Below are 16,299 nucleotides of genomic sequence, written 5' to 3' on the forward strand. Positions count from 1 at the left end.
TGGTCTGTGCCATTTGACCGCAACTAGGGGGTGGTGTTCGACAACATATATCCATGTTTACATTTCCCAGTTTAGAGAAGGGTTTCATCTTTCACTTTAGATGTCAGTGATTTCAGATATCTAAATAGAACATAAAAGGCATTTTTTCCAGATGTTACCTACCCTTTATTCTTTGAAGACTAAAGATACATATCTTCAAGATAAATTAGATATAAATGCACCTGTACCTGCTCTCTGTGGGAGACATCCTGTTGTGGACATGTCACTCCATCTTCCTTCTCTACTTCCCACTGGATCAATAAGTCATAAATAAATACTGGTACTCGATTCTCCTTAAAAAGATAAAACATCTTTCTGTTTCTATGAGATAGAAATGTGGGCAATTCCCCAATGGGCTTGTGTACAAAGAGTCTGATAAACAGGATTATCTTTTTTATTTGGCGGTTTAAAGTATAAACAGTTTACAGCTGTTTATCTTTATGGCATGGTGTCCCCCAGTGAAGATACAACAAATATAGGCCTAGCGAAGACAGAATTGGCAAATTAACCCATAGCACATGGTCGACAAGATGGAGCAGGACAACAGTACTGAAACACAGTATCGAGCAGATTTATACATAATAGTGAAATATGAAAGATATGGGAAATGGGTACTAACAGCGTATGGTTCATAATATTCCTGTAAAACGTAATAAAATGTGTTATCGCTTATATTTGTCTTTATTTTTATTTTGTAGAAAAATACACAATATATTTTTAAATATCATAACCCCAAAATAATCCGTCAAGGTAGTACATTTTTTTAACACATAAAGATAGGCATTTTGATCAAGGTAATAAGTACACTGAATAAAAATATAAACGCAACATGCAACAATTTCAAAGATTTTACTGAGTTACAATTCAAATAAGGAAATCAGTCAATTGAAATAAATTCATTAGGCCCTAATCTTTGTATTTCACATGACTGGGAATACAGATATGCATCTGTTGGTCACAAATACCTTTAAAAAAAGGTAGGGGCATGGATAAGAAAACCAGTCAGTATCTGGTGTGACCACCATTTGCCTCATGCAGCGCGACATCTCCTTTGCATAGAGTTGATCAGGCTGTTGATTGTGGCCTGTGGAATGTTGTCCCACTCCTCTTCAATGGCTGTGCGAAGTTGCTGGATATTGGCGGGAACTGAAATACGCTGTTGTACACGTCGATCCAGAGAATCCCAAACATGCTCAATGGGTGACATGTCTGGTGAGTATGCAGGCCGTGGAAAAACTGGGAGATTTTCAGCTTCCAGGAATTGTGTACAGATCCTTGCGACATGGGGCCGTGTATTATCATGCTGAAACATGAGGTGATAGCGGTGGATGAATGGCACGTCAATGGGCCTCAGGATCACATCACGGTATGTCTGTGCATTCAAATTGCTATCGATAAAATGCAATTGTGTTCGTTGTCCATAGCTTATGCCTGCCGATACCATAACCACACTGCCTCCATGGGGCATTGACATCATCAAACCGCTCATCCAAGCTGTCTGCCATCTGCCCGGTACAGTTGAATCTGGGATTTAGCCATGAGGAGCACACTTCTCCAGCGTGCCTGTGGCCATCAAAGGTGAGCATTTGCGATGCCGTACTGCAGTCAGGTCAAGACCCTGGTGAGGACAAAGAGCACGCAGAGGAGCTTTCCTGAGACGGTTTTTGGCAGTTTGTGCAGAAATTCTTTGGTTGTGCAAACCCACGGTTTCATCAGCTGTCCGGGTGGCTGGTCTCAGTTGATCCTGCAGGTGAAGAAACCGGATGTGGAGGTCCTGGGCTGGCGTGGTTACACATGGTCCGCAATTGTGAGGCCAGTTGGACGTACTCCCAAATTCTCTAAAACGATGTTGGAGGCGGCTTATGGTAGAGAAATGTATTATTGCATTCAGCATGCCAATTCCACACTCCCTCAAAACTTGAGACATCTGTGGCATTGTGTTGTGTGACAAAACTGCACATTTTACAGGGGCCTTTTGTTGTCCCCAGCACAAGGTGCACCTGTGTAATAATCATGCTGTTTAATCAGCTTCTTCATATGCCACACCTGTCAGGTGGATGAATTATCTTGGCAAAGGAGAAATGCTCACTAACGGCATGTAAACAAATTTGTGCACAACATTTGAGAGAAAAGCTTTTTGTGCATATGGAGAAAATATGGGATCTTTTATTTCAGCTCATGAAATATGGGACCAACACTTTACATGTTGCGTTTATATTTTTGTTCAGTATATATTTTGGGATGTAGCCTATTACGTTGCAGAGAGATTTGTCCCTTAATAAAATAATTGTGATTCTATGGGTAAATATACATTCATATTACATACACAAATCCAGTATTCAGGTTATGATTAGTTGGTGCATTTATCCCCATGAATAATACATCTGATATTGGGCCGGAGTGAGTTTTCTGGCCTCAGAATATGTATTGGCTTTACTTTTCCCTCATAAACATAAATAGACTATATGTCTACTGGGTCAGCAGGTAACAGGCTAGAGATGGTACATTTCACTGTTTCACAAATACACAAGGAGTAAAAAACATTGCCATATGATTGGTTACAGGATGCACTTATAAAGATTTGACCGAGATAGTAGTTTACTGTGGTAGCCTTCAATAACAGTGTGACAAATCTGAACTGATTAAACTAGGCGCTGAAAAATCTGTTTAATACTGTACATTATCAAAATGTGTATCAATTTGCCACTCATCAACAAATAACAAAATAACATTGGCACACAATGACAAAATAAACAATGCTACAGAATTCTCTCCATAAACAATACAAATAGATAGAATGAAAATACAATAGATGACAACACAATCAAGTGAGATAACAACACACTTTTCTCAAGTAGACCAGTTAATGATAATAATGTTGATAATAGTGTCATCAATATTGTTGACAATAATCTGACTGAAAAAATATAGTCTTGTTGGAATGTGTCCCAAATACAAAAAAAAGTATGTCGTTGCAGAAGTGAAGTTGCCGCTGCCTTAATATCCCTTATCAATATGATAACTCAACCGTTTTCAGAACAAACAATAAAGTCATTTGATGTCAAGTGTGGTAACTACTGTATGTGAGTGTGAGACAAGCAGGGACTTCAGAACCTTCAAAGATCAGATTACTTGTCTTCATTAGTGTAATATTATACATGCACTTGTACTGTATGTTCTCAATACCCAACACGTAACAACCCCAATAGAGCTACTGTTTGTCGGATCTGGCACCAAGATCAATGAGAACTCAAGCAGACCAATGTACTCTAAAAGCAGCTCGGCCATTTAGAAAAGAACCTCTGTGGCATCACAACACTTTGCTGTCTTTGATTTCAGCCAGGTATGAGGATATTGTGGGTTTAAGACCTTGCAGGAACAACACATTATCCATGAGTGGTTCAGTCGCAAAGAGAGTGATATTGCTCTGACGCACTAAGCACTGAATCATTTCCATCCCTTAACTCTTGTATATGTGGCTTTGGATATCTCTTGCTAATATACACTATCTTTTCCCCATGCCCTTCCTCCAACACGGAGTGCTCTGACCCTGAGGCCCTGTTCTTGTCTCTGTCCTACTGTGTCGAACAAAAGGTCAGACCCTATTGTCTCTACAGAGATCCATGTCAAACTCACCTGCCCATACCTACTTCTCCCTACCCTGAAGGGGGTGGAGTCCCTGCAAGCAGTCTCTCTACAGATGAAAATAAACTCCCTCCTCTTACGTAACCTGCTGTATCCTTGGTGATGGAGGAACTGACCTGCTCACTCAACTGATGCCTGGCAACCACAACACAATGAGCACCTGGGCTCACATCTGGTGCCACTGTAAGCAAGTTAGTAATCAGTGCTCCACTGACTGAGGGCTTAGTGGAGATTCCATTACCTCTGCCTGAAGGCAACAGGCTTGATCCTTCAGCTGATTAAAAAAAGGTCAAAGGTCACTCAATGGCTTCTGTGGACAGCGAGACAACAACGGTGACCCATATTCACATATTTAACCTGCATTGCTTTGAAATATCCAGAATAGGTTGAACACTGACCAGCTTCACATGACTGTATGAAAAATCACATGCCTAAACCCATAAATAAGTGTACAGTATACATAGTTCACCTTATTGTCCTGAGTGGGCACATATTACAAAGACTAGATTTCATCTTTTGAGTTCAAATCCCTTTGAAATAATAAGGCTGAAAACAATCAAGCTTTCTTGACTAACCAAAAGACACAACTATTCCTTGATTTATAAAACAATTCTCAGTGGTTATATTGTTCTTTATCTCATGCTCACACAGCAAGTACCATTTCTTGGATTCCAGAGTAAGATATAGAACTGGCACATAAACGATCATCAGTAGTCATGTTACAATAAAGTTACCCTTAGAAACAATGTACCTGCCTCTGTTTCCCTCATCACTTTCACTTCATCTGTAACTTTCTATTGCTTTACATCTCGATCCATGTGTGCATTCTCCCATCTCTAATTGCATTCTCACTTTGCATCCCTCTCCTAGTCCATTTTAAAAACGTTCACTATGTTCTCAAAACGTTATTGCAACTTAGTCACGTGACCCAAATAACTTCATTTCATGGTATTATACATGCCCTTAATGATTTCATCAGCAGATCAACAGTAGATATCACATATAGTGTATGTGCACCACAGACCACACACACTGTAAATAGTAGGCATGTACTGTACATGCTCCGACATTCATACAGGCACATGTGGACACCCGATCAGTCTGTCAAACACTGGTGAGCCCCATTTGAGCCCCAACAAACCTAAATCACTTATAGGTAGTCCAGGATCCTTTTCCCATGACACTGATGGGGTGGAAAGGCAGGTGTGTAGAGCTGGGGAGCATTCAGGAGTGTCTGTACCCTAACAAACAAGGGCTTTTTCAGTTCCACCACCCACATCCTCTCACTCCCCTTCGCTCTCCTATGGCATGTGAACTCTCATGGTGAATCCCAAACCAGCCCTTTGCCCGAACCAACTCGCTTGGTGTGAGGGAAGGTGAAAGGACCTGGGAAGAGACTTGTTTGGGATTCAGCATCACTATTCACATGTGGTTCACTGAAGACATGTCCGTCTAGGTCAGAGGAGGTCCGTCCTACTCCAGGTCACCAAATGGGGGCCTCAAGCAGCCAAGTACTTCCCCCAGTAAGGACAGCTTCATGACGCGGGCTCCCGAGGACCTCCTGGGGCCCTGGGTCCGGCCCTCGGTGTCGCCATGTCAGCTGTTCTGAGGGCAAGAGGAGAGACACATACTGTAGTCACATATTTGGAGCTCACGACAGAGGAGAGAAGACAGGAACACCCTTGCCAGTCATTCAGAAGTCACAACTGTAAAGAGATGTTCAGTTTTTGTAGATTGCCTACAGTGGCAACAAATTGGCTAATAGTATGGATTACGTCCATCTCATAATGGGATCAAGCAATATTTGTGAGTTTCACTGAGGCTCTGAGGATGGAAACCACTTGCAAATACGTTAGATTGAATGTTGATCCAAATGTTCCCAAGGTAGATGACCCAATAATACCATTAGTGCCTCAGGTTGTAAAAGCAGGATTTGTCTCGATAAAATCTTCAATGCTCTGCTTTTGAGCCAAACTATATGGTCTTTATTTAGCCTTCTTAGGCTGATGAAAATCAACTTCTTGACACAAGCCACCATCAATCTGAATGCCTCTGTGGCCTCTGTGCTCCCTTGATCTAGATAATCTCCCAGTGAATGGAAGAGAAAAAGTCCCTCTTTCCCATGTTACTGAATCCCTTGTTTCCATGGGTATGAAAATAATTGAGGCTTTAATAACAAACCGTTCTGCGGTGGTGAGGCCGTAGGTAAAAGGTGAAGGACACAGACTTTGACAACAAAGACAAAGAAAAGCCCTTTCACTGTATTGTCCTGCGTCCCTGAATCTGACCTTGCCAAGTCATCCATTTTGGGCTTGATAAGAAAACACATAACACAATGATAGCTGTAATGCTGTTATTGGGCTATTGTTAGAAGTAAAAAGTGTTCAAACATGCATGAGAGAGGATCACCATTAACAAACAGAATGTGGATAGCAACCATTTGAGGGAGAAGGAGTGATAATGGTAGTCTCAATGTGACACAGGTAACTGCTAAAATGATTTATTTGGGCAGTTATCTGTATGTTGTGTCACAGAGCATTAAAGCATTACCATCCCCTAAAGACACAACAATACACACATGCACACTCACACAGCGACTCACACATTGCAACACACAGAGACGAATCAAATCAAATGTTATTTGTCACATGTTTCGTAAACAGCAGGTGTGGACTAACAGTGAAATGCTTACTTACAGGCCCTTCCCAACAATGCAGAGAGAAAGAAAATAGAGAAAAGTAAAACACGTAATAATAAAAGTAATAATAAATACACAATAAGTAATGATAACTTGGCTATATACACGAGGTACCAGTACTGAGTCATGTGCAGGGATACGAGCCCCATCGATGTGAATGGGGGCGTGCTCGGCCCTCTGTTTCCTGTAGTTCACGATCAGCTCCCTTGTCTTGCTGAAGGAGAAATTGTTGTTCTGGCAACACACTGCCAGGTCTCTGACCTCCCAATAGGCTCATTGTCGACGGTGATCAGGCCTACCAGCGTTGTCAGTAAACTTAATGAAAGTGTTGGAGTCATGTGCAGCCACGCAGTCATAGGTGAACCTGGAGTACAGGAGGGGACTAAGCACGTACCCTTGAGGGGCCCCCGTAGTGTTTAGGTGTTTAGTCCCAGGGTCCTTAGCTTAGTGATGAGCTTGGAGGGCACTATGTTGTTGAACGCTGATCTGTAGTCAATGAACAGCATTCTGACAACGGTGTTCCTTTTGTCCAGGTGGGAAAGGACAGGTTGGAGTGCAATAGAGATTGTGTCATTTGTGGATCTGTTGAGGCAGTATGCGAATTGGAGCGGGTCCAGGGTGTCTGAAATGATGTTGTTGATGTGAGCCATGACCAGCCTTTCAAAGCATTTCATGGCTACAGATGTGAGTGCTACGGGGTGATAGTCATTTAGACAGGTTACCTTGGCGTTCTTGGGTACAGGGACTATGGTGGTCTGCTTTAAACATGTAGGTATTACAGACTGGGTCAGGGAGAGGTAGAAAAGTTCAGTGAAAACACTTGCCAGCTGGTCAGCGCATTCTCTGAGTATGAGTCCTAGTAATCCGAATATTAACCTGTTTAAAGGTCTTACTCACATCAGCTACGGAGAGTGTGATCATACAGTCGTCCGGAACAGCTGGTGCCCCCATGCATGGTTCCGTATTGCTTGCCTTGAAGCGAGCATAGAAGGCATTTAGCTCCTCTGGTAGGCTCGGGTCACTGGGCAGCTCGTGGCTGGGTTTCAGTTTGTAGTTCATGACAGTTTGCAAGCCCTGCCACATCCAACAAGCATCAGATCCAGTGTAGTAGGATTCAATCTTAGTCCTGTATTGATGCTTTGCCTGTTTGATGGTTCGTTGGAGGGCATAGTGGGATTTATTTTAAGCATCCAGATTAGTGTGCCGCCCCTTGAAAGTGGCAGCTCTAGCCTTTAGCTGAGTGCGGATGTTGCCTGTAATCCATGGCTTCTGAATGGGATATGTACGTACGGTCACTATGGAGGCAACTTTGTCACACCTATTAATGAAGCCGGTGACTAATGTGGTAAACTCCTCAAAGCCATCGGATGAATCCCGGAACATATTCCAGTCTGCGCTAGCGAAACAGTCCTGTAGCTTAGCATCCGCTTCATCGGACCACTTGTATATTGAGTGCATCACTGGTACTTCCTGTGAATTTTTGTTTGTAACCTGGAATCAGGAGGATAGAGTTATGGTTAGATTTGCCAAATAGTGGGCGAGGGAGAGCTTTGTATGCGTTTCTGTGTGTGGAGTGAAGGTGAAGTTTTTTAGCCTCGAATTGCACATGTGAAAGGCTGGAAGAAACTAGGTAAGACAGATTTCAGTTTTCCTGCATTAAAATCAACAGCCACAAAGCTCGCCTCTTCTGGATGAGCATTTTTTTATTTGCTTATGGCCCTACACAGCTCGTTGAGTGCCATCTTAGTGTCAGGATCGGTTTGTGGTTGTAAATAGACAGCTACAAAAAAATAGAGATGAAACTCTCTTGGTATGGGGTACAGCTTATCATGAGGTATTCGACATCAGGGGAGCAGAACCTCGAGACTTCCTTAATATTAGAGATCACGCACCAGCTGTTGTTAACAAAGAGACACACCTTCTCCCTTGAGCTTACCCGCCTCTGCTGTTCTGTCCTGCCGATGGATAGAAAAACCAGCTAGGTCTATATTATCCATGTCCTTGCGCACTCAAGACGCTGTTTAACACAGGATATTACAGTTCTTCAGGTCCCGTTGGTAGGATAGTCTCGAACGGAGCTCGTCCAGTTTGTTCTCCTGTGATTTTATGTTCTCCTGTGACTGTGTGTTTACCAATAGAACAGAGGGTCAAGAGGTTTATGTACTCGCTAACGTATTTTCGTCAGGGCCTGGTCCAGGGTGAACAGTATGTCCTGTGCCTCCGACTCGTTGAAGTAGAAATATTCATCCAAATCGAGGTTAGTGATCGCTGCTCTGATGCTCATTAGCTCTTTTCGGTCATAGGAGACGATGGCGGAAACATCATGTACAAAAACAGTTAAGATCAGCCCAAAATAAAACACACAAAATAGCAGAATTGGTCAGGAGCCCGTAAAACGTCTGCTGTGCAATACAGCACCATTCTCAATATACAGAGATCCCCTGACCCATACACACACATATACACGCACACATATACAAGCACACACACACACACACCTTAGCTGCAGTCACCTTTTCTCTGTGTGGTGTTATCCCGTTCTGTACCACCTCTGCAGGTCCGTCCGTCTGCTCCTGGGAATCCCGTCGACCCCTGGGCTGCCCCTGGGCCTCATTCTCCCAGCGGGCAAAGCCTTTGCTCTTGGAGGCCTTCCTGTGTGGTCGGTATCTCATCTTGGGGAAGGTGTGGGAGCCCCCGTCCCCACCCCCCCAGGTGTGCTCTGGCCACAGAGGCTCTGTCTGTGTGGCCTGGCTGGTGGTGGCCCGTTGCAGACGCACAGAGATCCGCTGGGCCGAGCCCGTCATCAGGGTGATTGACTTATGCTCCAGGTCAGAACCACCAGGTGTCACCGAGGGGAACTCAAACACTTCGTCCTCATCTGCAGGGAGGACAATATGACAGGAATGAAATACACTGACCAACCATCATAGTTGAAACGCTGTTGGTTACAGTATATCTCTAAAGTGTTGCTGTACCTTTGCAGGTGGGCATGGCGGGGCTGCTGGGTAGAGAGCTGTGGGTCAAGCCCCCAGGGGAGACACTTCGCAGAGAGGTGGAGCGCGGCAGCTTCCTACAGGCCAGCACCAACAGCTCCCTGCACTGCTTATGGCAGTTCACCCCACAATCTGAAACAGAACATATAACAGTGCTGTCAGACCTAAGCACTCACAGTGCATCTATAATGAAAAATCCCAAATGTCTTAAATGTGCAGTTCTCCGAATAATAGAAAACAGGCCGATACATATGCACACAGTCCATAGAACCTACCCTTGCACTTGTATCCCTGTTTGATTATTCCCCAGAGCTAAGAGCAACATGTCCAGAGGGGCAGGAATTGGAGGGAGAGGGAAAAAGACAAAGGAATGTTAGAATTTGTAATGGTGGAAGCATATTCAGTGTAAACCATTGTGTAATAAACAGGATACAATCTCACAACACCCTTCCTGTAAACTCTGTGTGTGTGTGTGTGTGTGTGTGTGTGTGTGTGTGTGTGTGTGTGTTCATTTGAGAATAGGAGGACTTCTCTGTAGAAATTCTCCTTTATTTTCACTAAGTGATGCCTAAAACAACACAAAATAGAAAGATAGAGGGAACATCATTTGTGTACATATTTTCACAGGCAATAATAACTTTTCTGTCACGTAAGATGTGCATCCTTTCATTGTTGACTATGTGAGTGGTGGCATTACCATATAAATCACATTATTGTTCCGTCGACATGATTCAGTGCTGTTTTATCAACTTTAATAAACCAATGTATCCTGAAGTCATGTCAACATATTTTAATCCCTCTATGCACTGGGAATCATATCTGTCTCAGAAGGTCATTAATGAACTTCTTCAAGGACTAAAGATAAACATCTTCTCTCAGCACTGTATGATTCGGTAGCTGTCTTGCACTAATTTGATGGCAGTATATTGCTGACATAAACAACCAGAAAGCATGATACTTTTTTTCCAACCAAAACGGCGCTGTCTCTCTGAGCGAGCATAAACAGTTAGTTTATATTAATGTGCATCCCAAAGTGCACAGTATACATACAAATCCAGCACAGTGCTCGCAGAAGGTGGGCTTCAGATACGTCATCTCCGTAAAGTTGTGGATAAAGCCAGGGCCCATTTTATACTGGAGCAAGGGGTTGGCCCTGAGGAAGTAAGCCATCATCTCATCCTTACTAATCAGACCATCCCTGTAGAAGAGGAGCGAGAAAGAGAGACATAGACAGAGAGAAAAATAAATACAGATAAGAGAATGATCAGATGGAGAGAAAAACAGCTCCTGTTATGCAAACATTACAGTAACTCCCATCCCGTATTTCTGTTTTATCCAGACAGGAAGAGATCTACAACAGTGCTCTAGATTAGACACCCAGGTGGTTTGTGACAACTCCAGCCCCTGCATATCTCCAGTCTCCCTCCTAAGGAGCTCAGCCTCCCAGACCTATTTTATGAGTCATGGAGCTGCTCAGGCGAGCTGAAATGTGATTTGAAGCGTTCCAGTGAACAGATGAACCGCCCAGGACACGAAGGCAGAGCACTGTGTGTCCTTCACGGGCTGCCATAACCTTCACCCCCCCCCCCCCTCAAACCATGGCGACAAAGCACCACTCCCAGTCAAGACAGGGCAAGGCTAAAAGCAGATATGACTCTGTTGTGACTTCACAGGGTTTTCCTGCAGATTTACGAGAGGATGTTTGACATTACCAATGACCTAATTTTCACTGTAGCTTTGTGTGCTCGTAGCTGCTTTAAAGGCAAATGTGTGGAATGTGAGTGCATATGTGCGTGCGCATGTGTGAGTGAGAAATAGGGAGAGGGTGTTTGTTGGTGACAGAAAGAGGGAAATCGAAGAGGAGGATGAGGTGGCTTAGTTGCGACACCTCTGAACCCGTCATATTTCAAATGGTAGACAGGGTCACTCACTGGTCCTTGTCCAACACACAGAAGGAGTCCAAGAAAGGAAAGTTGGCAGCAATACTCTCAAAGTCCTCCTGAGAGATGTAGCCATCATGGTCATGGTCGTAGTTCCTGAATACAGACTTCCCAGAAAAAGACATGAACAAAATACTGTAAGTGATTTACAAGCACCAGTCTTTTTTTGAGTCATATTTTAGTAATTGTTGGTTTATATACCTACTCAAATATTTGGTATTGTGACAGAAAAAGCCACTGACTGATTCTTGAAATAATGTATGAGGTATTTATGGACGGGTTACCCATCCTGTAGATGGTAACATTTTCAAGCGTTCAGACCACAGCTAAGCTATGTCCTCCTGGACTTTTTTCAAGAGAAGACACATATCAGTTACTGTAACGGAAGTAACTTACATCCACCACCTTCCTGATGTGCTTGTTCACCACATTGGGGTCAGGTTTGGTTGTCACACCTGACGCCCAGTCCAGAGGGGCCATTGGCTTGTTGGGGGTTGTCGGAGAGGTAGGCTGTGGGGATTGAAAAGATAGAGAGTTAATATAGGAACCCTCAGGTATACAGTATTATTTCTATTTTCATACATTTCCGTTTTCTAATAACTACAGCTCCAACAATGCAGCCTATAAACCACAACGAGAAGTCTTACCAAAGACTTTGGGTTACGTGGTTCCCTTAGTAAGGATAGCTCATATATTTCATCTTCAGTGTAGTACAGGTCTAGAGAGAGCTGGAGGAAATTGTTTATGAGTAAACATGAAAATAGATTCAGCCTTTCTGCAATAACAAACACATTTATAATCATGTTACTCTTTTGTATGACCCTACAAAATGTTGTTTGATACCCACTGAAATGACAAATGGAGTGACAGAACGATAAACAAGTCAATTTCCTGTTGACGGGGAACCTTTTAGGGCGGGACACTCACGGTGAGCAGGTAGATGAGGTCCATGTTGGGTTCCACCTGGGCTGCAGCACTCTGAAGGGACACCAGCTCGTTGAAGGTGAGGTAGAGCTGCTGCATCTTTACGATGTTCACCTTGTCGTCGTCCACCCAGTCAGAGAAGACCACGTGCACGGCGATCAGGTCCTTCAGGTGGACTCCCAGGATGGGGACCTTGAAGCCTTCGGAGTCTGTGAAGGCCTTGCGGTAAGCACAGTAGTTCCCATTGGAGGAGACCAGCTCCGTCATCTCATTCCAGATCTGATGGGAGGGGTAAGATGTCAGGAAGTGGTGGACAGCGTAGATATTAGGGTAATAACCATAACAGCTGACATAACTTGTCATAACCGGTCATAATATGGTCATAACACTATTACAACCCATATATTTACACCTGCTATCACAACCCATATATTTACACCTGTTGTGACATATATTGCATTATTTTATGGCTGGTTATGACACCTACATAAGAGTGTCAAACCCCACATTTATTCAAATTGTTTTTTTTCCCTGCCAAAACGTTTCCTTTCATTTGAAAGTTTGTTTCTTAAATCTTTTGTTGTTGTTGTAGTAATGAATTCTTTAGAGTCATGTTTTTCCCTCATATCTTAAATAACTTGTAGAAAATACACTTTATGACACTCATGGAGCCTTATGGCCATCCTGTGTCAGTTTACTTGGACTAAGAAAATACACTTTCTGACACTGTCAAGAACCATTATGACCATCATAATCATATAAGCCAGATAGGCCTATCACGTACATGCCCTGATATCTGTCATCAGTCAAAAAGTGGGTGTCTTGTCCTGCTCCTGAAATCTGCTCCTTCATTCATCCCAGTCATCAGCGACAGAGCATTGGTGTACGTGCATGTCTGACATCAATGTATGCGCAATTACAATGATAACTTCACATGGTCAATTAAAGAAACATATATAACCTAAGTATACTGTTGACACGCAGGCTATGGTGTAATGGAATGTTTTGCCTTGTGTTTTGACACTTATATGTAGGTATCATACATAACCAGCCATAAAATAACGCAATATGTGTCACAACAGGTTTAAATATATGTGTCATGACAGTGTTATGACCATATTATAACAGGTTATGACAAGTTATGTTGGCTGTTATGACATATTATAACAGTTATGATGCTGTGTGTCAAGTAAAGTGTTACTGATATTAGATACAGCACCGGAAAGATACAGAGAGAGTGACATGACAGCAATCGATACGATACAGATGGTATCAAATGTAACATCAAATGCCAGGAAATTAGGACGGTATCAGTTCTGTATGGTGTGCTTCCTGAAACCAGCACTACATGGTAGTTAATGAATTGGTCTAAATGTATCCTTAGCAGATGCTAAATGAATACGACCATGATCGAAAGTAAACTAAAATGTAGAATTACATCAGGTGATATTAGCGAGGCTGTGACAGAGCAGAGGCAGGCGTGCGTGCTGACCTTGGTGACCTCGGGAGCCAGATGCGGGTGGGTCTCCTTCAGACGAGAGATGGAGCTGTGACTCAGACCTCCCACCACGGCCATCAGCGTATTAAAGTTCTGCAGTTGGAGGAGTTTCTGAAGGACAGTGGCGTGGAACAAAGCGGAAGAGAGGGAGAGAGAAGGGAGGTAGAGTGAGATGGAGAGAGGGAAGAGATAGATAGAGCGAGAGCAAATGAGGAAGAGAAATACAAATTACAATAAAAAAACGAACATACCTAAAACAACTTTATTCCAAATACAGTATCTAAAGCGACATACACCAACATCAATGAATCTCTCTATACATCAGGGGAACATGCTGTAACATCTTATTTCAAAAATGTGAGAAGCCTTGCCTGTAAAAAACTATAAACAAAGAGCCCTCTTGACTTGAACAGACTCGCTTCTGCATTAGCTGAGAAATTGCCTTCCTAAATAGACATGCGCATGAGTGCTAGTCATTCGTCTTCTGAATAATTCCTTTATCTAATTCCTCGTAGATGGTAATGGAGGGAGAAGCCCCTGGTATCTGATCAGATTAAGAGGCCCAACAGCATGCATGATGCTTAATGTCACCCCCTGCCCCCCAGCAATTAGACATGGAGAATCGCAATGAATCGAGATGAGACACTGTTATTGCTAGAGGGAAGCCCTGTTCTTACGTCAGATTGCGCAACGATTCCTCCTGCATTGATCCGTCTCGTTTCTCACAAGGAGCAAGGGGATGGATCAAAAGTTTTTCAACTGGAATGTGCCGTCATATCATAACCTTTCGAAAACACTGGGTGCGTTCGAGTTGTAAGGTTACCTGTGTAATGCATCTTGTGAAAGCTCTTGTGGATTCATGTTGAGAAACGTTATGATACGCAGCTTGTTAAACAGCGTTAAGAAATACCATTTCTCACCATAAGCTATAAGACTAGACTTAAATTGCTGGTAAAGATACATGAGGAAAGCATATAGAGGAGGTATTTCTATAAGAGAAAAGAAAAGCATGTGTGGGCAGCAGTAGCTTTTAATGAGCGGAGGGTGTTTGTGATCTAATTGACAATGTTCCAGTTTCATTGATACAGACGATTTAATGCAAGTCAGGCTCAGCTAACTGTCTGATTAATATACGGTACATGCTTCATATTGAACCATGAGTCCCTCTAGCTTCCTCTGTTGTTCCTTCTCCTTCGGGATGCTCACATACTTATAATGAGAGATTTTCTGCACATGGAGGCGAAACAAACCGCCTATTCATTTCAAGCGTTACAGTGTCGTACTTTTAATGAGAATTTATGCCTCAAGAAATTGCCCCGACCTCTTTTACAGTTGCTTGTGTCAGAGTGGGCGAGTTTTACACTCTTCAGAGAAACGAAATTGTGAGGAGTTATGGAATATAGGATGTAAGTGGAGAGGTGGGGAGAGTGAAGAAGAGTGAACCAGCAACGCCCCGGCTGTCAGAGAGAGACAGAGAGAGACAGAGATAGAAAGAGAGAGAGAGAGAGAGAGAGAGAGAGAGAGAGAGAGAGAGATCGAGAGAAGAAAGAACCCCACCCACTCACTAATAAACGCTGTGGTAATATGAAGGAGCAGACTAACAAATGTTCAGATCGAACCTTTTACGGCCCTCTAATGGCACTGTCCTGTACGACTCCACAGATACGTTTTTTAAAATTTAAATGCTTGTTATCATTTAGTTGGTAGTTTCATTTTGAGGAGGCTGTCACATTGTGTCATGACAGGCTTCTTGGGCAGTTAAACAGGGAAATGCATGAGCACGGCTGAGGGACGAGTGTCTCGTAAGAGTGATGCCACCTGACGTAAGACAATGCTGTGCTTATCTATTCATGCGACATAATGGACACGTCTTCCATCTACACTCTTTATGCTCCCTGCATCCTTATTCCCAATTCAACCGTTGCCCTAACCCTCAATATGGGGTAAGTAACAATACTTGATACACAGAAATAATTACACAGTAATAAGTGCACTGTAATGTAAAGTGTTACCATCAAACCTGCAACTAGGAAGTGCTCTCTTCCTACCTGGGCCACGTTGATGTATTTGGTGATGACCTCAGCACGGTGTTGGGGTGTCAGCTTACTGAGCACCATGAGCTGAACCCACTGGGACACTCCGTTGAACAGGGCGATGGAGCGCTCCAGTGTTGGGTTGTCCACCAGACAGCCGTGCATCACATAGCTTTGGTAGTCTGTGAACTGGGTTTGGGGGTTGGAAAAAGGGAGAGTTAGTGTACATGGCATGTACAGTCGGCTGAGTAGATAACACAGACGCCATTGGCATGTACTGTGCCCTACATAACTGGTGAATTTACACGTGAACTACCCAGCAAATAAAACTAACTGAAATGTAGAGCAAACGTATCTAAGAACATACTCTGTGGTGGTGCGCAATTAGCCTGGGGACGAGGTTAGTTGACAGCCAAAGCTTTGTTCTTGTACTTAGTAACAGTACTAGAGGGGCTAAAAAGAGTTCTGTAGAAAAAGTACTCTTGGAAAGAGTCTTGAGGAATGTCACACACAGGGGTTAGATAGGGAA

At 43.2% G+C, this 16,299-nt stretch overlaps 1 protein-coding gene across 4 annotated transcripts in view; it reads right to left on the bottom strand.

Moving 5' to 3' along the window:
• Window positions 1-2,681: 2,681 nt before the first annotated feature.
• The window catches only part of rasgrp3 (RAS guanyl releasing protein 3 (calcium and DAG-regulated)), a 48,501-nt gene continuing 34,883 nt past the window's right edge, over window positions 2,682-16,299 (bottom strand). For 3 of the 4 annotated variants that reach the window (XM_029752865.1, XM_029752863.1, XM_029752864.1), the window contains exons 7-17: window positions 15,786-15,959; window positions 13,732-13,848; window positions 12,243-12,518; window positions 11,963-12,043; window positions 11,712-11,825; window positions 11,307-11,422; window positions 10,426-10,573; window positions 9,651-9,687; window positions 9,358-9,507; window positions 8,881-9,260; window positions 2,682-5,289 (exon numbers count right to left, since the gene is read on the bottom strand). In XM_029752865.1, coding sequence (XP_029608725.1) covers window positions 5,281-5,289; window positions 8,881-9,260; window positions 9,358-9,507; window positions 9,651-9,687; window positions 10,426-10,573; window positions 11,307-11,422; window positions 11,712-11,825; window positions 11,963-12,043; window positions 12,243-12,518; window positions 13,732-13,848; window positions 15,786-15,959 — 1,602 coding nt within the window. In that variant the 3' untranslated portion in view covers window positions 2,682-5,280. The remainder of the gene's footprint in view (window positions 5,290-8,880; window positions 9,261-9,357; window positions 9,508-9,650; window positions 9,688-10,425; window positions 10,574-11,306; window positions 11,423-11,711; window positions 11,826-11,962; window positions 12,044-12,242; window positions 12,519-13,731; window positions 13,849-15,785; window positions 15,960-16,299) is intronic. The other variant, XM_029752866.1, reaches the window with a different exon arrangement.

The sequence above is a fragment of the Salmo trutta genome, chromosome 5 (assembly GCF_901001165.1).
Source record: "Salmo trutta chromosome 5, fSalTru1.1, whole genome shotgun sequence".
Taxonomy (NCBI): Eukaryota; Metazoa; Chordata; class Actinopteri; order Salmoniformes; family Salmonidae; genus Salmo; species Salmo trutta.